The sequence below is a fragment of the Bacillus rossius genome, chromosome 1 (genome assembly GCF_032445375.1).
Source record: "Bacillus rossius redtenbacheri isolate Brsri chromosome 1, Brsri_v3, whole genome shotgun sequence".
Lineage (NCBI taxonomy): Eukaryota > Metazoa > Arthropoda > Insecta > Phasmatodea > Bacillidae > Bacillus > Bacillus rossius.
In genome coordinates this window covers 340,691,232-340,717,994 of record NC_086330.1, presented here as the reverse complement: position 1 = coordinate 340,717,994, position 26,763 = coordinate 340,691,232, and the positions used below count along the sequence as shown (strand labels likewise).

The window sequence follows — 26,763 nt, the reverse complement described above, 5'->3', positions numbered from 1 at the left end:
TAGCACGGTAGTTTGATAACATGAAATGAGAAAATGCTTAATTTTGCGTAATATGGTTGCCCACATGACAGTACATGAAGAAAAGCGAATTAAGAATAGCATAGCACTTTCTTTAACTCGACTGAATTGAGTGTATTCGCGCAAAAAGATTAATTTTATCAATAGTTAATCACAAAGCAAGGTAGGTAGGGTTTAATGAATTGTAAAATTAATTTTTTTTTTATAGAAATTGGTGTTGAGTAAATAATTTTTTTGTGTGGGCCTAGGCTTAACAGTTAAGTAAAATGTTTTTAATTTTTTTTTAATTGGCTCTCTAAACTATATATTTGTTACGATTGTAGGATACAGACACATGTTCACTTATAAATACTGATGTTTACGTTTCATTTAGTCACTAAATGTATCTATCTTGTATTGCCACATGAATATACGTTAACTTGTTTTATTTGATGAACTTACGTTAACGTTGGAAAACTTATAAACGTGTCCGTAAGTATTGATTGGAAACGGAAAACAAAAATTTGCAGTTAATTAAATTATAAGTTTATGTAATGTTATGTTGATAGTAATAACAAAAAAATGGTATATAAATTTTAAATACTAATCTTCATAATTCAGATTAGGTTTTACTTTGTTGTTTAGGTAATCATTTTGGTAATTTTTCTGAAAAACAAAATTTAAGGTAATATCTGAAAATCGTATTTTTGAGAGCCCTCCATGATTTCTGATGTTTCCGTAAATTGGCATTTAGATATTTTAATTAGTTTATTGGTAGTTTAATATTACATTAGAATTTTGGGTTACGTTTGGTTAGCGGCATTTAAACGCTGTCAAATCGTATGAATGGCTGGTTGGATCAGGCGAGTGTTATTTCAAACACCGTAAAATGGTGTACACGTTTGGTTATTTTACGCAATTTGTATTTAAGAGACTATAAATTGGTGTAAATGGTTGGATAGATTAGGTAATCAACGTTAAAAATATTAAACATTATGTAGGACACGCAGTACTAAAGAGAAAACCTTTTTTGCAATTATATATATATATATATAAATATATATGTATTATTTTAGCGGAGCATCTTCTCTAAGAAATTGCCATTATTTTAAACAATGATACAAGCTGCAGGAAGAGAAGTCCACGGTGTGTCAGGGAAACGGGCTGGCAGATATGCAGTTAAAACTGCAGGAAGAAAATGTCAGAAATTTTTAAATATTAAAAAAATATATATAGTATTTGTGAAATGATAAATAAACATGAAACATTTTTATAATGTTTTATATTCCAAGAATGACAGAGTTTTAATATTCAAACCTTGGTTTTTGAAAGAAATGGCTTTTTCGAAAGATGGCAAACCAACAAACCAACTGCAGTATATACTTATATGTATGTATATATGTATATATATATATATATATACACACACACACACACACACACATTTAGAATACCACTTTATTTTCCCGCGCAGTAGTTTCTTACTAAATACAGTTTTTTATTTATGTAAAAATTTTGTTACATATGTATTCATCGACGATTGGCACTCGTCATGGTCGATGCAAACAATTAACTGTAGTCAATGCTACAAATGTATAGCTTTATTTTAGGCAAACTTGCGTTGAATATGTATTTTACTAAAAAATAAAAATATACACCTTGAGCTATATTAAAAACTGGGCAAACTTAAATGCTCTCGTCCATTTGAAACATGGGTCGGACGGAGAAATAGAAAACCACCGATAAAAAAATATTTAGACATAAAAGAGGCAATTGAACTAATTACATGTATCAAAAGTCTCTTCTAATTTACTTTGATGGAAATCAAACTGCTACAAACTTCTACATTTGTTGATAATCGCTGTTTCAACACAGTTTAACGTACATTTTCCCTATACCAGAGTGACGTCACAAATTGTTAGACGGACATTGAGTTAGATGCGCAAAAGAAAAAAAACACAGCGTTATAGTTCCACGATGTCTGAACCTCTTGTGTTCGCTCTGTGCGCGCCCGCCGCCGACGTTGTTTTGTTTATATTGTTCCCACCCGCCCGTGGCCCTGTTCCATTGTGTCGCGCCGCGCCGCAGCGAACGGTCCGCGGACTAGTTCCGACAGCAACCCGAATTAACGTCGAACAGAAACAGGGCGGCCTGCAGAACGAGCGCAACGGTCCTGTTGCCGGACTACTTCTGAGCGGCGACACCAACCGGAGATTAGGAAAGCATCCAGATGGAGCATCAGCCATCAGACGTGAAGCCGCTTTTCCCCATTTTGTTCTGATTTTCACATACCAATATGGCGGACGTTTGTTTATATTTGTATCAGCTGTCCTAGCCTGATTTTATTAACGACTGTAGTTAAGATGTTCTGAATAAAATATTACTGGTTAATATATGTTTATATACCTATATTAAAAGTCCAAAACGAATCTTCATAATACAAACGTAATGATCTGAGTCGACATTTTTCTCCAATTTAACCTCCAAGACAGGTACAGCTGATACAATTGCAAGCAAACGGCAGCCATATTGATACGTGCATCACACTGAAATCCCCCTCCCTTTTTGGCATCACCCCCCCTCGATTATAATCGGACCTTATGATCCATCTGGATATTTTCCTAATCTCTGGTCACCACCGACCTCCGTGCATCGGTGATTCCGTGAGGATCTTTGAGACTATTCGGAAGGTCATACAAAAATGGCCGACATGGTTGAAGTTGCACTTTGCAAGCGGCCTTAAAGCGGCGACGCCGGCCTCCGCGGGAGTTGAGTTTCCAACAGGCTAGTTGAGTGAAGTGCGAGCGGCGCAGACGGGACCGTGCGAGTGCGACCGAGTGGCGCGAGACTGTGTGTGCATGGCAATTATATCTGCTGGGTTGTGGAAGCAGCTGACTTAAACCCTTACCCGGACGTAGCCCCACCTGCGGATTTCAGTCTCCAGGTTCCTGTGAAGCCGCTCTTCTAGCCCAGTGGGTGCTGTAGTGGTGGAGGGGACATGTTTTCTGGGTCTGGTAGATTCAGTAAGGCGGGGCTCTGGACTATACAGATCTGCAAGCAGACTCCCAATCTACCCTGAGAGGGCGCACATTTGGGAGGGGTGGAAGGAGGGTGCGTTGGCCTTCGGGCCTCCGAAAACATGTGTGTGTGTGTGTGTGTGGACAGGTGCAAGGTACTGTCGAGACTAGCTCCAGTGAGGAGTGGGAACTGTGGACTGGACAGATACTTAGTGACTTGTGTCCATACATTAAGTGTGGTGATTTTAATTAGTAATGTATTTATGAGCAGGAAATAAAACCATAGGTATACAATTAATTGGGCTATCCTTACGAACCCGTTTCCCCCCACTCGTAACATTTATATGGTACTTTCTTATCTCTTAGAAATACTTATTTAAAAAAAAAACTATACAGATTTGTGGGGGAGGGGATAAGCCTTGAGTGCTTCAAATTTCTTTAAAAGAAGTAAATCGTTTGACACCAGGAAATATAAATTTAACGACTTATGTGTGAAATATGTCTGTGGCCACGCCTCTTGCCGCTCTCTCCCGTGTCGCCCCGTGGAAGCGAAGACACGCCCGTGGCTTCCTGCAGCTCGATTCGGGCTGGCGACGCCGCTACTCCCGCTACTCCCGTTACCCCGTCTGCGACCGCGAGCCTGCCAACCGCCGAGAGAAAAAACAACCCTAAAACAATATACAGAGTGGCTCATTTCCGCAGCGTTCGTTATAAGGGCTCTGCCTACCCGGGCACACACTTACTACTTTCTGGACCGTGAGCCACCCTTAATCTTAAAATCGCGCACACTTCGCGCCCCGCCGTCGTTTCCAATGATTCGAACAAAGTGACGGGGGTCGCAATCTTGTATTGACTTCCCACATAGCGAGTTATGGGAACATAATAGTTCCCGGTATCGCTGTCACACGCTCTCGGCCGAGCATATGAGGAAACGGCGGCGGGCACACACACACACGGTGCGCAGAGCTTCAGGGAAAACAACGCGATTTCAAAACCACTCCAGATATCCGAGTGCTCAGACTGTTTGCTTAATCAGACAACACTGCGACACAGTGTGCCGCAAACTGTACTGTCATCATAGCTTCTGCGGGCCTCGTGGTCCGGATGCCAGAACCCAGCATCGAACCAAGGGCCCGCGAAGAGTTCCAGTGCCGCGGAGTGCCGCCCGCCACCTCTTGTTGTGAAATAGAGTTTGTGTTTGGATGTCTGTCGAAAGGATGATACTGGGTTACTTATAAGGCGGTGTTAAAATTTGTTTCTCTAGCGGGGTCGCGGTAGGGACTCGAACCCATATGCTGCTGTGGGCATTGTGATGAATAGAGATAGAAGTCACTTCTTTTCCATGGGCTATCTGCAACCGATGTGGGCGATTTCTTGTGGACATGAGTGAGATGACACACTGCGCAGGGCGACAGCCCCGCTCAATACGGCCCCTGGGAGCTCTCCCCGCAAGAGGTCGTCACTCGAGCCTCCGCCCGCTCCAGGAGACTGCTAGCCATGTGTTAGCACAGCCAGTGCTCTGGCTCGCTGCTTTCGCGCACAGCTACGCGGTCGGGTTTCCCGCTACGAGAGAGAGCCGGCACCACTGTCCCACCTCCCCCTGCACTCGTTGCGGCCAATGCCAGAGTCGTGTGACCCCAGCTGCTCCTGTCTCGCCTTGCACTACCGGCTTGGAGCCCCTGAGAGAACTCGCGGCTGTCGCACTGCGGGCGCGCGCGGGCGCCAGTACAGCCGCGGCGTGTTGAGCGCCGCGCCTGCCTGCCCCACGCGCATTTGGAGGCGCCTTTAACGACTGCGTCCTCTTTGGTTTGCCTTTGTCGACCTTCTGTGGACGCACACAGTTTACGGGCAGCGCGGAGAACCCCGGAGTGGAGTGGCTGTGGAGCGAGCTGTGGGTCGGTGGTGTTCCCTCTCTTTCAGGCGTGAGTGCGGGGTTGGTCCCGGAGTCTGTGGTGCGTGGCTCGACCCCCGCACCGAGTCCCCACGGCCGGGAGCCGTGAGCAGCCAGCGCACGAGTCCCGCCAGTCTCCGTGGTGCGCTCAGGGTGCTGCGAGACGTGGGCGTTTGTAGCTAACGACCTCCTCCGGGTCGTAGCTCCCCAGTTCGCGAATTAGAACTGTATTTTTAGAAGAGTTAGAATGGCTCAAACGCATGTTTTCAGAGTAATTTTTAGGCGTGAAAAAATCAGTACAGATTCTTGAAAGCACTTAAGGGACTTGCATTACTACTTTATCTTAATTTATCCGCCATATAATGTTACGGTCACCGCTCATATTCCACAGTTGTCCTGTGACGACGAGAAGACTGCGCGCCAGTTCAGAGCCTTGCGCTTAGAGGTTATACCGCGCTAGAGCTGGAGTAATGGAGTCAGAGTGATTACACTAAGGCCTACATTAAAAGTAAAACATTACCATACTTTTATTTTCAAAATGATTACACATATATATATAATAGAATGTTGGTATGTATGTATGACGTCGATAAAACTCCTACACCGTTTGACCAATCGCCATGAAAGTTAGCAAATTGAAGTGTTTTTTTTTCATGGATAAGGTTGTTATGCTATCAGTTTTTTTTGTAACTCGCCGCTAGATTGCGCTGCAGCGCATCAACTTCTAAACTGTCAACTGATTGTCATGTGTAATATACATACAAACAGCAATTGTGTGTCATTTTTTTTATGTCCACTACATTGTCATATAACGCTATCCATTTTTTTTTTAACTCGTGGGCAATAAATCACCTTGTATTGTTCAGCCCGACCAACGCTGGGACTGCAAATAGTTGTGTATATACTTCATTGTTTAGGATTCCATGAACAAGACACACACACACACACACACAAGCAAAAATTAATCAGGTTTACACGTACGACCTTAATATTATGGAAAATTCTTGTATATGCCTGTGTGCTTGGTTTTTATAAATAGCTCATACATGTGAATTTAATTTCTGTTTCAGAGACTGATAATTAATGGACTGGAAACACCTCCCATTTACCACAACGTGAGTTTTACGAAAATCGGGAAGATAATAAACTCAGTGATCAAGAACTATACTGACGGAGGTAAGATTTTTTAATTTGTTTAAACAGGTATTTACGCCACGGTTACCAACCAAGTGGCGCCGTAGTAAAATAACTGCACTCAACATTCGTAATGACTAGGGCGGAAGTTGGGTAACTGCCCGGAGCCATGTGAAAATTTGGCCTCGCGCCAGCACGTTTCTTTCTTGATTTCCCTGTTCGTCTATTGCTCTCCTAAAACTACGGGCCGGGGTTTTCCGAAAAGGCTCCTCTTCAAAACATTATGCCCCCGTAGAATTGCACACACACACACACACACACACATAAAATTTTCAAACCGTTATCCCACAACAGTGCGAGATGACTGGTGGAGTTATTTCCTGTGTGTATTATCACTTCAACAAGCATCTGTCGCCAGGGCAGTCCAGGGAAATTAAGGCCTAGTTTATAAAATACTCAATAGCGCAAAATATTGAGCAACTATATTTTAGAGAACCGATTTTTAAACTAGGCAAGGCGCAATAACTCAACGCAAGAACAGAATTTTCCAAAATGATCTTTCCAATTTTGATCGCGTATAAGTCAGAAATGAGGATGGATAGAAACATGGGCGTAGATCCCTGGGGGTGGGGGGGGGGGGGGGGGGGGGGCAAGGTGTGGCAGGGGGGACGGGACCCCCCTGAAATTAAGAATCCCCTCACTGAGAGGACCTGCCTGCACTTGCAAAAAGTGTAACTCTGAAACGGGGTTGATGTCAAAACAGCGACCTGTGGAAAACTTTCTGTATAGGTATTTTAAAGTTTTCTGTTTATTGCATATGGGCAAAATACAACATACAAGCATCGAATCCACAGATAACGTGTCGGTTAACCCCACATGGAAAAATCACTCGGGCCCCTGGAAATATCCGTGAATCCTCCAGATTTTGCACCCCTGGATAGAAAGAAAATTTATTAAAAAAAATCATAAATATAATTGAAGGTAAACTAACCTAGCTATTCTAACAAATGTTTAATATATGCATTTTTAGTTATACTGCGCTCATCCAACTTAAAAACCAAATTCATCCCACACCTTGGTGAACAAGTCCGGTGGGCAAGAGCCTCTTCAGTTGTGTGTCCCAACTGTGGCAAATCATTAGGTAGCGGCGGAACGTAGACGCGATATTTTTTGAAGCTCCAAAGGAAAAAAAAAAGTTGGTCTTTCTTCTAAACCTACCTAAAGTCGCGTGGCGTTATGTTAGGTGAACGTGGAGGCCAGCGGAAAAAAAGCGGCCTAGTAGTGAAATCGACAAACCACGGAAGGAAAGGCGTGGCGGGAGAATAGCTGCTTTCACAGGGACTCGAACCCACGTTACCTGATCTCATTCGTCTAATTTCCTTCCCAACTCCGGCAGATCACAGGGTAGCGCCGGTTCGGGACCCCAAATGCTACCTCGATAAGTCCAACTGAAAATAACCACAGCTCACAAACCCCCTTCTCCTTTACCCAAGCCCAGATTTCAGTCAGCTGGCGCTCTGGGCAGATAACGCTAATATAAGCCGCCTACCTTCCTCATCCAATTACCCCCAAATATCATAATTTTTGACGTGTAGTGACCATCGGCCTCCCGGCTCGCTTCCGCTCAGAGGCCACCAGGCCTGGTTCACACGGACGGCAACTTCGCTCCACCGGCCGATCCGCGACCCAGTGGCTGCGCTTCCCCTCGTGCACAGAAGAAAAAAAACATTTCTGTTCTTTTTACACGCTTTATATTAGCTTCACCTGTATGTTTGTATGTTTGTAACCGACTCCTTTGGGTGCGATTTTGACCCACTTTAAACGGCCAGATTTCATTCAAACTTTGTAGATTTATCGAGGTCCGATGACAATACACTAATTTGATAAGATTATTTCATTATTCAATTGGAAAAATAAGATTTTTTTTGTCAATTTATATAAATCAAACGATACTTTGCCAAGAAACAGTTTGTAATACTACAAAAAAAAAATTGTAACTTTGGTTATTTTTGAGTGTGTGAAACTCGTTTATCGAAAAATGGGCTCGTAATTTTATATTTGAATTAATCTTTCATTCAGGCATAATTTGTTTTTTCTTTTAAACCTTAGAAAAGATGATCGAACTCCAATAATTTGACTCTTTTTGTTTTTGATTTATCGTGCTCATTATGTGCACTGTTTATATGTACTGGATAGCTATTCAGGGAACGGTTTACAAATAACTTTTAACTATTGCAGGCACTCGGACAACACAAAGCATAAAAAATGCTCGGGTAAGATTCCGAACCCAGTATTACTGCGAACACTATTTCGTGGTGCTGCTGTTGTTTTCGTGTACATATATGTAAAAAAAATATCTGTGAGTTGACATGAGTATTTATGTTCCATTTACGTGTGTGTGTATATAAATACCGATTATAGACCAGTATTATTTTTTTGGTTTTATATAAATAGTTTTAATTTGTTGTTGTATAAAATGGGGAGGTAATGGCTGAATATAATTAAGTTTGTTTATTTTTATGTTGGTTTTTGATCTTTTAAAATTTTTAATTAGTTCTGATATTTATTTATGTGTTTTGATCCTGACTACTTATAGTAAATGTTTAGGAATACATACATGTAGTGAAGTGAGCGGCGAGGTCGCAGGCACAAGCGAGCGACAGGTCTGAACACGTCGCGCCAGTGACACAGTTGCTGGTGCGTGTCTGTCCCCACGCGCGCCGGCTCGGGAACTGGTCGTGTGAACTGCGGCCCGCCCGACATCCCGGTTTACACGAGGCGTGCGCGCTCGGGGTGAGACGGCAGGGGAAGGGGGGGGGGGGACAGCACAGTCAGCGACCAGTGCGTCGCGGAACTGACACTGTCATCCGTGGCCCACACAAGGGTTGGGACTGTGTGGACCCCTGGGTCCACGACCCGGGCCTCGTTTATTTTTATCTCAGTGTGTGAAATAAATGTATACATACTCGCTGTGTTTATTTTAGAGTAAAATAATATTATAAATAAAGCTTAGTTCGGACTTATAAAATAGTAACCATAATTTTATCCTGTATTTTCAGGTTAAATAACATTCTAAAAAAGAGTGTAGGTAAGAAATAACCAAGCAATTATAATGTAGCACGTGACTGTAACATTTCGTGACCGGGGGGGGGGGGGGGGGGGGTGTGTTCTCATATCCTGGGTTCAGGGCCCGTAATCGAATGTGGAGGCCATGCTGTCATCACTGTCTGTCTGGTCCGCCTGCCTGTCCGTGGCGTTGATCCAGGGGCTCGCAAATAGTCCCAGGCTGCGGGGTGCAGCCCATTACCTCTTGGTCTGTGGATTGTTGTTGCGTTTTGACGAGTTTTTGGAGAAGCGTTTTTTTTATTGGCCCGTTAGACAGGAGATGGCTGCGTTTTTGCCTTTGCTGTTTGTGTGTACTGGGTGAGTGGTGGTAGCTGGTGATGATGGTGAGTGTGATGGTGTGGAGAATGCTTCGCTCCCTGGTTCCGCCAAGTGACCACAGCCTAAAGAGCTAGTGCACCCGGGAAAAAAAAAGGGGGGGGGCAGAGGGCGTCCGCCCACCGACTCCCGCGCTCACATTCAATGACAGAAGGTGGCAATTTCTCTAACTGACCGACTGCCTTTTGCTGGCAACAGGTCGACCTGAAGCTATGTCACCATTCTGGAGTCTGGCTCGATGCCCTGCTCGCGACCGCAGCTCACACAGCGTAGTACTGCAGCTAGGACTTTTCAATGACAGATGGTGGCAATTTCTCTAACTGACCGACAGCCTTTTACTGGCGACAGGTCGACCTGAAGCTATGTCACCACTCTGGAGTCTAGTCCGACGCCACAGTTCGCGACCGCCCCACTTACACGATCATATTACACAGCCACAATGAGTGCTAACTGGCAGCACGACGGGAAACGGCATAAGCCGCCCCCAAAATGACCAGACCTGACCAAACCAATGCGGACTAAAAGTCCAAGTGCCCCACCCTTGCATAGTAGAACTTCTACCACGCCCCACTCTTCTTCCAGGACCATCCTTCTATTCCTGTAATCCACCTGCTTGTAATAATGCATGACCTTTGCATCCCGCATGTATGTGCCCAGGGTTTTCCCTCTGTCTATGGAGGTTTTACCTGGGCCCAACTTATCTAGTTTTAGTCTAGAATTAAGAGTGAGGGGAGTTAGTCATGGCGAAAACGTCTGCCATGGCTGGCCAATCCCCTCCTAGCACATGATGCACGTGACCTTTTCTGCATGGTTAAAAACCCGCATGTCTAGAGCGTATAGGGCTTGCCCTGAGACGCACTTAGAGTCTTCCCTACCTAGACCCCTCCCTTACACACTTAGTTTTAACTTAGGTTAGGAAAAAAAAAACACTCCTGGATGAATGGTGCGCTCGGTTGGGTGGGGGGGAGGGGGGGGGGGGGGGTGATTTAACGTCGACTCCTCGTTCGTAGTTCTCGCGCGCCGCCTTCAACCAACGAAACATATTTTGACGACGGAAGTCGAGTAACGGAAATGTGTAAAACAACCACGGCGCTGCCATCTGTTGCGGATGGCGCGAAACACAAAAAGGTTCACAGAGAAAAAAGGTAAACGTTACAGTATTGCTGTTTAGTGAATTTCAACAAGAGGGGCAGTTTATTCAATAAAATTTACTTGTCAAAAAAACGTTTCAACGTCTGGGTTCTGTTTTTTTTTCCACGCTTCCCCCCCCCCTTTTTTCACTCTTTTTTTGTTTTTGTTTTTTACATTTTAAAATTTCGGATTGATAATAAAATGATTCGATAGTCGAGGGAGCTGCTCCGGCAACGTATTCTAGCGGCGGGTGCGGAAACTACACGTGATTCGCGTCAAGAAATGTAGTTGAAAATAGAATTTGCGTGCCTATATTTTTATTACACTCGGCATTATTTGAAAGAATTCTACGTTATATTTCGTGCCCGAGTTTCGTATTAAAAGTGTGTTTGCAACACGAGAACTCCGAGTACTGAAATACTTTCTCACAGGTTTTTTTTTCTTTTCATTTTTTCTTTATTACTTTTATTTAAGAGGCATTTTAAAAATTTTAACAGTATACGTCCTTTGAATTTGTTGTTCTATTTTCAAGAGCTATTCACTTAGTGTAAAATAATGCGTGTAAACAGTCGTGCAAGTGATGATAACTACGCAGTTTACGCGACCTTTTACATCTACTACATTACACTAAGTGAATATATGTTGAAAATATTTGTGACAGGACAATAAATGCAAAGGATGCATCGAGTTGAAATTTTAGAAATATCTCTTAAATAAAAACAATGACAAAAAAAAACAACAAATCAACATGGTGTGTGAGACTGAGCCTTAGGCCATTGATTGATGTCATTAAGACAAGACATAAATACATATATGTTAATGTTAATGAATACATGAAACACACATGTGAAGTTTGCATGAAAGAAATACCAATCAAACCAATAGTAAACGATACGCCATCAAAATGTCTTGAAAACAATATGGCGTATTTCGGGTTTTGTTATCCCTGCCCCCCGTGAAACCAATACCACGACATGGCTCCAACCCGAAAGCCAAGACTTCCGTAACTAGACCACTCGTTACGCATAACATACATTTTTTGGGAAACCTTTTCACAGACGAGAGAGCCAAACGCCCGATCGTGCATCTTCGTTTTTTTTTTGTTCATTGTAAATGTGTTGATAAAAGGATACTAATGGTCAATTAGGTTAGGTTAGCTACATTATAAATACTTTAAAACATTGTGGACGGTTGATTTGGTTAGGATAGTTACATTAAAGATACGGGGAAAAAAAGCGAGTATGAACTTCGGGGAACTTCGGGTGTAGCTCTCTCGTCTGTGAAATGAAGGCTTCCCACATTTTTTTTACTCCCCTTCCCTTTCCGCAGAGTCGGAATGTGAAAAGAAACACTGGCCGCGCGAAATGTGGAGATGGGTGCTTGTTGCCCGGACAAGACGGCGCGGCGCTGCGACCCACGCGCTTCGCAGCCACAGGTCAATGTTCCAGGAATGCACCGTAGCGTGACCTTGAACGAGCGGGGCAACCCGTTCCTGTCAGTAGGTCACTAGGAGAGGCATTGTTGCCAACCGCATAGGCTCGATCGTCTTTCACGGACTTTTTATTTTATTTTTATGTGCAACATCTTAGCTTTCGCGATAGGTACGGCATTTGGTAGGAGTAATTTCGTGAATGCGACAGAAATCGAATGGAACGGAAATGTGTAACTATAGTGCTGCCATCTGTGGTGGATGGCGCGAACAAAAGTTCACAAAACCAAAGGGAAACTTTATAGTATTAACAGTTTAATGAATTGTAATCATTTGGGCAGTATTTTAATTAAAATACTTGTCGATAATCAGGTCCAAAGTCAAAGTTAGTATTTTTTTCAATGTGTTATTTTTTTTTTCTCGCTTTCATCGCAACCGTTTCATTATATAGTTCAAAAGTTCGATCTGGAAATCAAACGATACGCTAGTCGACGTAGCTGCCCCGGCAGCGAATTCTAGCGGCGGGCGCGGAAACAACGCCTGATTCGCGTCCAGAAATATAGTTTAAAACACATTTTGCGTGTATATATTATTTTAAAGAATTCTAAGTTAAATTTCGTATCCGAGTTTCGTATAATAAGTGTATTTGTAACATGAGACTACATGAATTGTCCATGGTGCGACTTCCGAATTTTTTTTATATAGTTTTTCGTTTCATGGTCCGTAGACCATCGTCAACTCAAAACTTTTATATATTTATTTATTTATATATGACTGCCGCAATTGTTCACAAATCTCTTCCAAACTGATACATAAACTATAAACATGAAAAATGTCGGTCGAGTTCGTTAATGGACAATTTCCGACCAAAGGGGTAGAAATGGAAAGGTTTATCGAAAAACAGAAAAATCGCCGTAACTCCCATAATGTGGAAAACCCCCGCCCCCCCACACACACAGTTTGAACGTATTATAACTCGTGGGAGTGATACGAAAAACGTTTGTCTGAAAACATTTTTGATAAGACCAAAGGGTGGAAAAAACAAGTGTTGGAGGACAAAAAAAAAACCCATAGCTCTGTTCGTAGGCACACCATCGAATTCGTTCGAAGTGTTTGTAAATCTTTATAACTTTATCTAAAACATTTGTCTAAAGCAATTTTTGATAAGACGAACCATTGCTGCAAGGGTTGGAATAAAAGGAGTTTAAAATAACAAAAAATTCATAAAATCCGTCCCTTGTACACTTCTAAATCCATTTATTTTTATTATAAAACATAAAAATACTATCTACAGCTACCATCGGAAAATATTTTTTATATGACAAACCATTACTGCAAGGGGATGAAAATAACAGAGATTGAAAGATAAAAAAATCACAACACTCTTAATATGCACACTTTTAAATTCGTTCAGATTGTTTGAAACCATTATCTAAAACTTTTGTCTGAAACAATTTGCATACGACCAACCATAACTGCAAGGGGTGAAAAAAAAAAAGGGTTGGAAGACAAAAAAAAAATTCATAACTCCCTTAGTAAGGACACAATCGAATCCGTTCACATTGCTAGTAATTCTTATAATTTTTATCTAAAACTTTTGTCTGAAAGAAAGGAGTTGAAAAACAGGGCTACAATTAAAAAAATAAATTATAATTTCCGTACCATGTACACTATCAAATTGGTTCTAATTTATTGTAAAATCTTTAATTAGTATAATCTACAGCTTTTGTCTGAAAATTGTTTTTTATACGACCTACAATGAATGGAAGGAGTGGAATAAACAGGGGTTGAATGACAAAAAATTGATAACTACCTTATTAGGCACACTGTCAAGTCCGTTCAAATTGTTTGTAAATCTTATAATTTTTATTTAAAACTTTTGTCTGTAACAATTCTTCATAACAAAAAGTTGCAAGGGGTTGATAAAACCTGGGGTTGGAATAAGAAAATAAATAAAACTTCCCTACCATGTACACTACCGAATACTTTCTCATTTTTGTTTAACTTTCTATGACTAAAACTATTGTTAAAATAATATTCATCTAACCAACCGTACCTGTAAGGGGTGGAAATTACAAGGTTTGAAAGTAAAAAAATAATAATTTTTTAAAATAGATTTACCATCCGTTATAATTTATTGTATAAGTCCCAAAATTCACCAAAAACTTTGGCTGAAACAAATTTTGATTAAACAATTTATTATCGTAAAAAACAAGATTTTAAATATTAAAAAAAAAAAGATTCAAAATTTCTTAGTATCAAATTCATTCATTCTTAAGCCTTGGTGCAAATCAAATTATTATACGACCACTTTATTCGTACAAGGGATGAAAAATAGTGTTTGAAGGTTAATACAATAAAATAATTACGTGGCATATATTAAATAATTATTTGGAATATAATATGAAATTCGTTCTAAGTTATTCAACGGTGGATACGGTCAGTTAGAAATAGTTGTAATATTATCGCGCTGCATGGAAAATGAGCCAATATTTAATTGATCATATTGTAATACTGGAGAACATAAATATGTTGTACACATTAATTTCTTAATATGTTCCAGAAGTTTGTAGAACTTTTCAAAATATTTCCAGAAGTAATAGGTACTTCAAAATCTACCTACGCCTGTACACTGTGTCGAAAGGGATTTTTTGTTTTTGCCGTGGTGCTCACATTTACAGGAGTGGCTGCTTTCTAATATTTCTTTAGACTATTTGCTCAGCCTACAAGATCTTTGAAAAGTTATCCTAAAAGGTGCAAGACTATTTCTTTTTTAACCTTCTGAACAGTTGCAATAACCCTTGCAGAAACGCCGATGCAGTCTTTCGTGGAAGAACAAGTAGCTTGCGTCTTTTCATGCATCATTGTGACCTTCCAAGGGCTTGTGACGCTACCTTTTAGAAAAAAAGTAATGATAGTCTGTTACTTAGCCAGTCAAAGACTGTCTACACCCTTTTGTATTTATCTAATACCTACTGTCAAATGAACAACTTGAACGTGGGAAAAAATTAAAATTTACCTGAAAATATAGAGTGAAGAATTTATAAACACAAATAAATCCCCACCGAAAAATAATAAAAAAAAGCATTTTTCATTGATACACCAGGTTGGGTTAGCGTGGCAAGAATTCGGATATCCTCTCACGACTGGTTTCACACTGAATGTTGACTTTAAATTAAAAAAAAATCATTCGGAAACAGCAAGTGTTGTGTTGGGAAGGTCATGCCATTTTGATGTAGCTTGCGTGCAGGCATCTCTGTCACGTTCGCACAAAGTGTTTCTGGGCTCGATGATTGTGCCGTTTTCGTAAGAAAGTTTCTGGTTTGTCTGACATCCTTGTCGATGCCAAATGTAGACTTTGATATAATAACCAGATTTAAATATTCACAAATAAGTTAATTACTTCAGGTAACTTATGTTTCTTTTTTCTGCTTATCTTGTATCACTGCCACGATTTATATAATGATTGTAAGTACAATTAAATCAGTAGAATAGTTTTTGGGCAATCATGTCATTCGTGTGAAAATCACACACATAAAAAATATAAGCGATTTCTCTACCAATGCGGAATTATTTTATACAAGTTCAAGCTTTTCTCAAAGGAAGTCAAACATTATTTACTTGAGCGGGGGAAAAAGGGGAAAAAAATCGCGGGGGTGAGGAAAGGCACAGAGCGACAGAAACCCAAGGTCATTTACATAAAAAAAAAAAAAAAAACACCCGCACACATACTTAGGTCTAAGATTCCTTTCTTTATTCCTTGCAATTTTTATTTTTATTTCCGGACATTCACTGTCTCTCGATGGCCCTGGTAGCCTATTCACTATGTTCAGCGATCTAAGTGCTCGCCGTTTTGACATAGATTTGGAAATAAAGACGCATAAACACCAGAACTGCTTCCAACGAACTCTGGTGGTGGTGATAGCCAAATATTTGCATTCACAAAGGAGGAGTAAATCATAGTTTGGGCACATGTATCGGGTCGAGTTGTGTGCTGTCGTGACACACGCTTTTAAAAAAGTAAGAAAAAATATATTATTATAAGTAGTGTATTATTTTATGGTAGCCTCTAAATTTGCTCTTAAATAAAAGGCAATGTTTTACCACCTATTTTAATTTTTTTAAAAAGAATGTGTAAGGGAGATTGTTAGCTATTACTTGGATATTCAAATTTTTTAATAACACGGTATGATTTTAAATTTTGATGAATATTGATTATTTCAAGCAGGCGACTACAAGGGTTGTCTGAAAAGTTTCCGAGCTCAACATGAAGATGGCAGCACTCGTCAACAAAAAATGGGGAATGTATTTGCTCATGCTTTGGAACGTACACTCTGAAATTTCAGCCATTTTGGACGTGCATTTGTTTTTTCAACAATCGTTTGCGTGAGTTGATGCGCGTTTTTTTTTGAAAATGGAAAATTGAGTAGCGAGCTGTCATTGAATATTTGTTTTTGGAAGGCAATACGTCTAAGCAAAATAGCGACGAGTTGACACTGTGCACGGGGACTCTGCACCATAATTTACCACAGGGATATTTCGGGCAGCTGAATTCAAACATGGCCATACCAGCTTGGATGACAATGAAAGTATGCGACACCGGGAGAGCGGTGATGACTGTTTTCTAGGATGGTCATGGGATCATCTTAATCAATCGTCTTGAAAAAAAACACATTACAGGAGCATACTACGTATCATTACTTGACGAACTGAAGGCAGAAATTGCAGAATATCACATTTTCAGAAACAAAAAAAAATATTTCACCAAGACAATTCATCAGCTCACATCTCAGCGGTTACAACGAATTGCGGATTGAACTGCTTGACCACCTTCCTTACCCACCAGATCTAAAGCCAATTGACAATTGTTTTGTTCCCTAGGCTAAAAGTTGCGCATGGGGGCAGAGATTTTTGTCGAATGATGAGGCCATCACCTTCGTAAACACTATTTTGCAGGCTCACACAAACAATTAAAAAAAAAAAAAAAATGCGCATCCAAACTGGCTGAAATTTCAGAGGGTATTTTCCAAAACATGAGCAAACACATTCCCCAAATTTTGTTGGGACTCGAAGCCAGGTCGTACATCCTAATACAGAAGCTGTATGTACTTTAAACTTTGGTTTAGTGTTCGAAAAATCCAAAATGGGACGGACCAAATCAAGACATGTTAAGTTTAATTCTGGTTGTTCATTTTCTGCAAGTATCAGGGAGACTCCCAACTTTATTGAGGTGTTCTAAAAAGGCAACAATTTATGCAAACATTTGAATTTGTTCGATAATTTTCGCTGTAGAGTACAATTTTTGCTTGCATTATGTTTTCTGAGAGATGTAAAATGAAAAAAAAAGATAGGTTCTTTTGATAGAGAAAAATCTGACGTTAATTTTTTTTTCTAGGTATGAGAATGTCGCTGCAGCCACAGAAAATGCTGCTCCTCTTGGCGTGCGCTGCACTGCTGCTGCAGACGGGGAGGTCTCAGGAAGGCGATGCCGAAACGACGACGTCCAGCGCAGATGCGGTCGCACTCGCGAGGAACAGCGACTACGAAGAGGAGGGAGACTATCTCCCGGAACCTTCGGCATTCGTGTCTCCCCAGAGCTCAAAGATATCAGGTCTGTTCGGGGGGAAGCCGTTCTACCTGGAAAAGGACCCTGTGACCGGGGTCGTAGACTTCAACACGAGGACAGTGAAGGTCAACAGCAGCAGCAATAAAGTTTCTAACGACGGCGGGAGCGAAGAACAAAGTAGTGTTGCAAGTCAAAGTGACCATAAAGATTCCAGCACTGATTCAGACCCCAGGCCAAACAATATTATTCCTTATAAGAACTTTCCTGGTAACCTCAACGAATTCACCAACTTACGAGTCCACGATTACAGCAATCACAAATATCACAACGATAAGTTTCCGCTGATATCTAGTTCCTATGCAAATACTAAAGTGCAAGGAACTGCTGGTAGCAACAATAATCACAGGCCTCTGTCTACAAGCCCAACACCACACCCATTTTACTACACCATGAACAGGGAAACTTCTACAAGGACCTCAACACCACCTTCTACAACCACCACCACCACAACCACTATAGCTAACTATAGTTACGACGAGTATGAGGAGTTCTACGAAGATTCTCAGGAGCAGAATGAACAACATGTTTCCGGTGGCGACCAGGATTTCTCTGTACATAACAAAGAGTCTCAAACTCAACCAGGAACATCATTTCCACACGTTGAAAAACCAGACTGGATCAATTCTGGCAAGCCACAAATACCAGAAAATCAAACTTCCTCGCCCAGTAAAAATAATGAAGCTGTTAACACTGCTGGGCTCTCAAATAAACCAAACACGTCATCAGTACAACCAGGTTATGGTTACGGAACAAATTATGGAGTAGTGCAAAACCATGCGGAGCCATCTTTTTCATCAAAAGAGCAGCAATCACATAAAAATGTGAACTTCCCACAAAGTTATTCTGACAAGACATCCACAGATGGACAAAACTTTGGAACTAATTCAACTGGAATACATAACATTTCAAGACCTAACCAGCAGTTTGATCATCATTTTGAAGAAAACACAAATGAACAATCAAATAACAGCCAGTATAATACTAACAACCATTATGCTATCGATAGACCACACCAATGGAATGGTGGTGCTCCGTACATTCATGATTCCTTATCAGATTCAAACAGAAAACCAACTGGCTCAGACTATTATGAAACAGATTTTGAAGGTGAAGAGGGAGAATATGATGATGATGATGATAATGCACACTATCCTGGAACCCAAGAAATGAAACACAAGCCTACAAATCAGAAATATCCCCCTGTATTGCCAGAACCCATTAGTACATCATCCGAGCCACCATTCAGATTTACAACAAGTACACTTCATAAATACACTACTACAGTGAGCACTACTCAACCAACAACAGCACAAAGAATTATTAAAATAACTACTTCAACACAACCACCAACAAGTACTTCTTTGCCATTGTCACAAAATATTGTCACATCTATGCCTTTGGGCACACATTTACAGTTCAAAACACCTTTACAACAAGCTACTCTCCCAAGGCAGCCTGAGCTCGGTGGATTCCAGAAACCATTGAAACAAAAACCAAACATTTACCAAACGACAGTTAAATCAACTGCTTCTGAACAGTCATCAGGATATCTGCAAAATTTGAGCACAAATGTTGTGGTTGGCGCAGGTATACATCAAGTTGGTTCAGGAAGTTTTAGCCAGGAAGGTCAAAATGTTCCTGTACGAGGACACTATGTGAGCACTGCACTGCAGGCAAGGCCGTATGATGAAAATGCAGAACCCTTCAAGCCAATACTTGGTCCACTCGACAACATGGAACATGTCCCGAACCCAAATGGAGAAGCTAACATAGTGGTAAGAGGCGGTATAGGATTTGGCAGCGGAGGCCAGTCTCTCAATCATGAGGTTCTTTCCAGACCAAAGTATCCTAGTACTGATGGAAGCTTATCCTCGTTCAAATTTCCGACTCGCATAGCAGATAAGCATCAACCACCAAAGGTTCATGGAGTTGAACCACCACGACCAGAACCACCATTAATTTTCGAGTCTCCCAAATTTCCTGGAGGTCATGTTGTATTTCCAGAAGAAAAGCCAGGCTCACTTGCTAAAAATGAATTAGTTACCAGTCAAACTGAAGTTATGTTAGACAAAATTACACCTCACGGTAGGCCCATAAGTGAAGAGACTTTCCCTCCAATAACTCTAAATCAACAAAGTACAACACAGAAGAAGCAATCACCAGGAAGAGAACCCATTCAGACTCCATCACCATATTTAATTCCACCAGCAAAGCCAGAAACTCTGCTACCTACTCCAAACTGGGATACACGTACAAAATTACCTCCATCATCTCAGAACTACTATCCTCCACAAAATCAAAAAGCTAGACCTAAAATAGACACAGTACTGCACAGTGCAGAGATTCCTCCAAATCGAGTAGTCAGACCGAACCCGAACAGTGGAAGGAGGCCTGGTATTCAGAACAATCTACCTAATATTCTACCCCAGTTCCGACCTAATGCCAAAAATTCCCATGGACAAGTAGAGCATAGTGTGAGGATACATCAGTACATGCAGCAAAGACCACCGGTGATAGGACAGAGACTTCCTGTTGGGTTAGTAGAGAGCCTGCAACCGCCACCACCTCCTCCACACATCCGCATAAACCGCAATGATGATGCCGTCACAGAGGATGATACAGAGGGGCTCCTTCCGTTTGACGGCATTCCACCGACTCCACCAGCGGTGCAGAGAAGACCTTTACTAGTGCATCGAAGGAACGGACAGCACGTATCCAGTCTTGCCAATGGCCGACCTCCAGTTGCTACGTTGCAGATGATGCAGTCACGACCTCTTTCTAGAAGAGATGATTTTCCTGACGCCAAACACAATTTTGCTCCCCCAGTACCAAAGTATCATTCAGTGCCTCCTGTAAATGAAGAGGAAGAGTCCAGTGATCACCCGTTATTTGTTGTTTATCCAGTAAACTCGGCTCCGGTCAACATTCGAGGAGGTTCGGACAGTAGTGGCGTGGTAGTAGGAACTCGCGGTCCACAGCTCCCACTGCCACCATCAAATTTGGAAAAAGAATATGGTTTACAGACAGGAACTGATAATGGTGAAGACAGCAGCTCAGCAGCCATAACATTCATTCATCATAAAGACCAAGAACCTTTGCTGCAACTTCCAAAAAATAAGTATGACACACCGATTCTTAAATCACCGTCTAAATCAAACCAAAATGTACCACCCTCCCCATCAAAATCTGAATTTCCATATCCTCTTGAAAAACCTAATGTTTTTATAGTACACAGTGAGAAAAAAAGTGATTCCTTTCCAGAGAGACCACAAAATTTGAATAAGAATGAAAATTTATCAGAACACGGTGGTGACAAACACGACAATAATCCAGAAGAAACATTTCAAGCAGAAGTTTATAACAGCAATGTCAATGAACGTGAAGATAATGCAGATATAAACGTCATACCATACCTCCAAGATTTCATGCCATATGCTACAAAGAAACCTTATTTAAAAGAAAAATTCACAGACAAAGAACCTTATGTCTATGGGAACAGAAGCAATGGTTGGACATTAGTAGATAAAGCCGAAGAAGCTAGGATTGTCAACACACCAAATTCAAACAAAGAAGTCATACACTCTGCGGCACCAATATCAGTTACATTAAAAACAGTGCAGTCAAGTTCCGCTCCTGTCTCCCTCGCAACTACAGTGCATTCTTCTGGACCTTTCAGGATTACAGACAATCCCAGAACACCTTCCTCCCCACCCAGCCACCATCACGCTGTCGTCGGGGCCGGAGGTTCGGAGTTCACTCTTTCAGCGGTGGTGCACACTCAGCCCCACGACAACCACCGGCCCGCCGGCGTGAACCCTCCCTCTGTGAGCGCGGTCACTTCCCCTCCGCCCCTCAACTTCCAGGCCCCGTTCCTGGCCAGCGCCAACGTCGGCGCCGCCCCGACCAACCAGGGCTGGAGCGTCGTCGGAGGCGGGGCGAGCGAGATTGCGCGACTCGGGACCGTCGACAGGGCCGACTCGGTCGCCGGGGAGTCCGGCATATCGTCTGCGAGCACGGAAGGGAGTCACGACAAAGAGGCGACCAACTTTGACATAGAGAACTTCAAACCGCAGCTGTTTGGAGGTTTCAAACCCATCTACACCGATCCCGAGGATGAGGCAAGTGGACCACCTTCGCACTCGACAAGTGAAAGAGTGCAAGCTGCTGAAAGAGAAGAAAAGAAACTCTAGGCGGTATTTCTTTAGAAACTCTACTATCCTACGAGAACTCTCTTACGAGAACTCTAAGGCTTAAGGTATTCGCCTACCTGGCACACATTTTTGCTCTTTTACACCCTTTCTGATGATATAATTATAGAGTCACCGCTTAAAGCTTCAAATGTTCATGGAACAAATTGAAATTACTGCACACCCACTCATTGCCTAGTACATCGAGGCAACTGGGCATATTTTGTACGTGCCATGTTGCATTCCACATAAAAATTATAATAATAACACCAGGTAGGCAGATCCCTTTAAGTCATTTGAAGGCTGCAAATATCACTGTCTGACTTACGTGTCAAGTGAATATAGAAATGGTTTTATAAAAGTGAATGAACTTACTAAAACGTAAGACATTGCTCATATGCACAGACTGTTTAATTTTGTATTAAATAAAAGCCATTTTGGCATCAACAAAAGTTTGAACACAATCTAGTTGAATATATTAAACCTAAAAAAAAAGTGATTTTAAGCTGATGCTTACAGAATATTTTTGGTTTAAAGTTACGAAATTACTTCACATACAATGTTTACAGCAGATTGGCCACTGGAAAATCAAATACATTGAGTGACTGTTTATTTTTAAGCTATTTCATCAAACATCATTAAAGCACAAACACTTTGCACGTTTCGATGTTCTGAGCCAGTAGTTAGAATTCTCAAATATTTATTTTTTTGTATTTATTTATTATTAGGTGCCTAGTTTTAGAAATGAGAGCACTACTGCAAAATGAATATCGAAACATAAGAAGTATTTGGTTGCACATTTCACACTTCTTAACATCCATGTGTATTTTTTTTAACTGTATTAACAAAGGTGAATTTTATGTATTGATGAACATGAGCTTAGTTATTAATACATAAGCAATTGAAATAGTGTACAAATGTGTAATTCATAATTGATAAAAGCCTCTTAAACTTGCTAGTCAAAAAACTAACATAAAATAACTTTGGAGGTAATTAAGTAACTTCAGCCCAATACAACCCCCAGCATCCAAATATAGTCAGGATTTTCTATAATAATTTTGTTGCCTTTTTTTAAAGAATACTGTTACTTTTTAAATTTTTAATAATTATTTAAGTTCTTTGAAACATTGCTAAGACACATCTGTTCATTTGTTTATGAATCACCTGAGCAGTTGTAACATTTCATAGCAGTGAATGCAATGCAATTAACATCATGTATGTAATTAGATTATCTTATCATATGTTTTGTATTATTTACATGTTAAAGGGCACAAAACTCAAAAATAAAACTTTTAAAAAGTTAATAAACTTCCTTTACATATTGAGCAGAAGAATCATAGCTACAAAAATTTTATGCAGAAAATTGAAACAATGTTAACGTTATCACAATAGAAGAGTTACAAAAAAAATCAGCTTTATTGTACTTGCAGAATTTTCTGTGGAGGAATGGGTAACTGTTATGGTGTTTGTTGTTAAGTGTATCGTTTATAAAATTTTTATATGTTTAAACACACATTTATGCCTGGAATTTTGGTATAGTAAGTGGTTCTCAAGTGTTCTGATAAAATTAGTACAAGACTTATAAATATACTGTTTTGGGCTACATGTCCAACGATGGCAAACGTTAGTTACAGTGCAGTTCGAATCGGAAATACATGAATTGAAACACTATTTTTTTCGTGTTGCATAAACAAAATAAGATATAAGACTGTTAACGATAAAACTGTGTTCACACGATAAATGACTTCAAATGAACTGCACTTTGTCTACGAGGTCTACCCTCATCCCCACCAACTTTATAGCTGGTTTTCCAAGTCCTAAATGAAAATTCTTGGCAGTCTGTGACTGCTCAGGCTGCAAGATTACTGCAGGCACGAAAAGAGAGTAAAATAAACATTTTATCTAAAATATTAGTTGTTTTACAGTTCAATACTGTAGGCCTATGTTCTTTTGCCTGGAAGTATAAATGACTTAAGATGTTATTTTGAAAGAATGGCTACAAAAGCCATGAGTGAAAAATGATTTTATAACATTTTTCTGCAAAGAAGCTTTTCGTTTTTCTTTAATTGGAATGAGAGAATTCACATATGTATGTAAACTTGACTTTCTGTAAATAGTTGTTTTAATAAATACTTGGAACACAAATCATAAATGAAACTCTTAAGTATTTATTTTATAAATAAACCTAAATCAGTCCGCATCAATTTAATTAATGAATGTCTTTAGTGAAAAATATTTAAAAAAAAATAATAATTTTGATCACATACTTAAGTACATGATTATGCTTAAAGTGTGAAAATATATTTTCTTGTGTGACTTCTTTTTTAAGTTTAGCAATGCACATTGAAGTTTTGCTTACATTTATGTCATAGTGATGATGTAACCAATTTATGTTTATTATGAACTATTATGTAAAATAATTTCTTAGGAATAACTTAACTCCATTAATGACTAGTACTACAAATAGTATTAGGTAGGTACACAAATTAAATGATAATTTTTTGATTAAATTAACACTGTCCATAGCATTTAAAGTTTTAACATGACGTCTTTGGGATACTGTTACCTTGCGATGGATGCGTTCATTAAATAGGGAATTGTTTAAATTTAATCTCTAATGATTTTAAAAGGGAAAAATAAAATAATTCTCCCCAAAAACCTTGAATATCTACCAGTTCTGATGTAACATATTTGTAGTTCTAAGCTTTGAAACGCTACTTTAAGTAATGCTTAAAAATAAAAACTTTATTTTCTGGAAATTTAAATTTTTTTTGGGTGCAACATGTTCAGAGGGGTAAATCGAACCCAGATTTTCTAAAATCAGAATCTCAAATATTTTAAAGGCAATTTATTGTTTTTTTTTTTTGCACAATATCTTCTTTTACAAAATCATGGGATAAATACAGTAATATAACAATCATACGTAAAGAAAGACAAAAAAATTATCAAGGTGAGCAAGTACATTTTTTCCCCCGAAGTTCAGAACACTGTACAAGGTTATAGAATAATAATAACCACAAAGAATGTTATTCACATCTACTACACAACAATACGATCCATATACTGTAATTTATATATTTACTTTTTACATAACAGTGTTATATTATTTTATAAACAAAACAAGTATCCAATAAGAGCAAATGCTTATAATATAACAAAATAATGCAACAAAAACAAAATCAATATGAGGGAAAAATACAGATTACTTTGAGCATAGGAGACACTGAAAAAAAAAATGTATTTATTACTAGTTTACACATAATACTCCAAGCACTAGTTTCGAAGAAGTCAATCTGGTGCATCATTTACTTCCATCACAAAAGCTTGTAACTTTTTATTCATTATAGTAATAATAATATAGAGAATAATAGTGAATATGAGATGATAAAAATACCAACAATAAAACCTAATGTCACCAAAAGCAACATTCTAGTAACATACAATTCATTATAGCTCTGATTTTTACCTTTAACTGGTGTAAGGCCCCGACATACCCCACTTTTAGAAATATTTTTGCTATAGTTTCAATTTTAAGTTATTTACCCAAATTTTTGTTTTGACAGGGCATAAATAATGTTGCTTACTAACAGGTTACTGCCTGTAATCACCAGGAGAAAATTACTAATTATTTAATGGGAGCAAATATATCTGTCACAATTACTACAACAGTCTGCAAATCACCTGAAAGGCTAAAATCTGCAAGATTTCCCAGGGAGACAGCGGAATTACATTACATTCCCGTTTCACACTTACAATTTCGCAAGCAAAAGCACCCCCAAAGTGAGGGGCTTTTAGATTCCTAACAGGAAGAAAATGGAGGGGATTGGGGGTAGATTTACGATTTATACATCTCCCCCCACCAAGGGCTTTTCGTCTATGGTTGGTATCAATAAATACTCACAGCTATGTCCTAAGCCTTGTCCAGCCCTTAAATACTAAATAAAAGTTGTGGCTTGGTGTTTGAAAAACAAATATGGCGGGGCCTAATCTCCCTTAACATACAAACTACTAGCAATACCGTGAAGGGATTAACAAACTTGTTCCTCTCAAAATCTGAAATACAACAATAGCTCTATGAGAGATTCAAATATCAATATTTACAATAAAAATATGACACAAATGATGGCACAAAGAACTTCAAGTACAAAATCTCTAAAATGTTACACATCTGTACAACCGACATAAATGTGGGTAATACTGGACAGTAAAAAAAGTAACAAATTGTGTATGCACAAAAAAGAAATACATAATATTTTTATACACAGAGGGAAAACACATGAACATAAATGCATGTGCTTAGAAATTGAACAGAAATAATAAAAAATAAATCTGATAACCACTTAAAATGTGAAACCACGCTACTGTAATGGTATTGTTTTAATATCAAACTTGGTAATAACATTTACTTATAGAACCTTAACAAACATATAATCGTACAATAGCAGTCCAAATAAAACTGTTGGTCTTGTACATTTACAATAACAAAAAAAAATTACATCAGGATAGGAATATGACAAAAAAAAATCAATATGGCAGTAAACACTTTGGCTGTTTCTGAATTGTTGCCTAATACACAGGACCTAAAAATTGTGAACTGAAAAGAGCACAGCCAACATTGCTTAATTTTTATGTTCTTGTGTTCACTAACTCATTTACTTACAAAACAGTCCTTTTTCATAAATACGCTATTATATGTTTTTGAAATTTCCATAAAAAGGTTGTACCAAAAATCCAATATTTTTTAAGTTCCAAAAATATTTGTCTAAACTTAAATTAACCAAGAAAAAATGTTTTATCTTTTTAATTTTTAGTGCAAGGTAACAATTGGCGCATCTAAGAGAGTTTGTTGGAAGAGGATAAGGGAAGCTAAAATTTAAAAAAATTACATTTTGGGGGAAAAACACAAAAAA

The 26,763-nt window shown here is 39.5% G+C and overlaps 1 protein-coding gene across 1 annotated transcript in view; it reads left to right on the top strand.

Moving 5' to 3' along the window:
• Positions 1 to 24,004, top strand: part of LOC134528124 (uncharacterized) — a 53,906-nt gene extending 29,902 nt beyond the window's left edge. The window contains exons 2-3 of the mRNA XM_063361432.1: positions 5,976 to 6,081; positions 17,436 to 24,004. Of these exons, the coding sequence (XP_063217502.1) occupies positions 17,438 to 21,856 (4,419 nt within the window). The 5' untranslated portion in view covers positions 5,976 to 6,081; positions 17,436 to 17,437 and the 3' untranslated portion in view covers positions 21,857 to 24,004. The remainder of the gene's footprint in view (positions 1 to 5,975; positions 6,082 to 17,435) is intronic.
• The last annotated feature ends 2,759 nt before the right edge of the window (positions 24,005 to 26,763 follow it).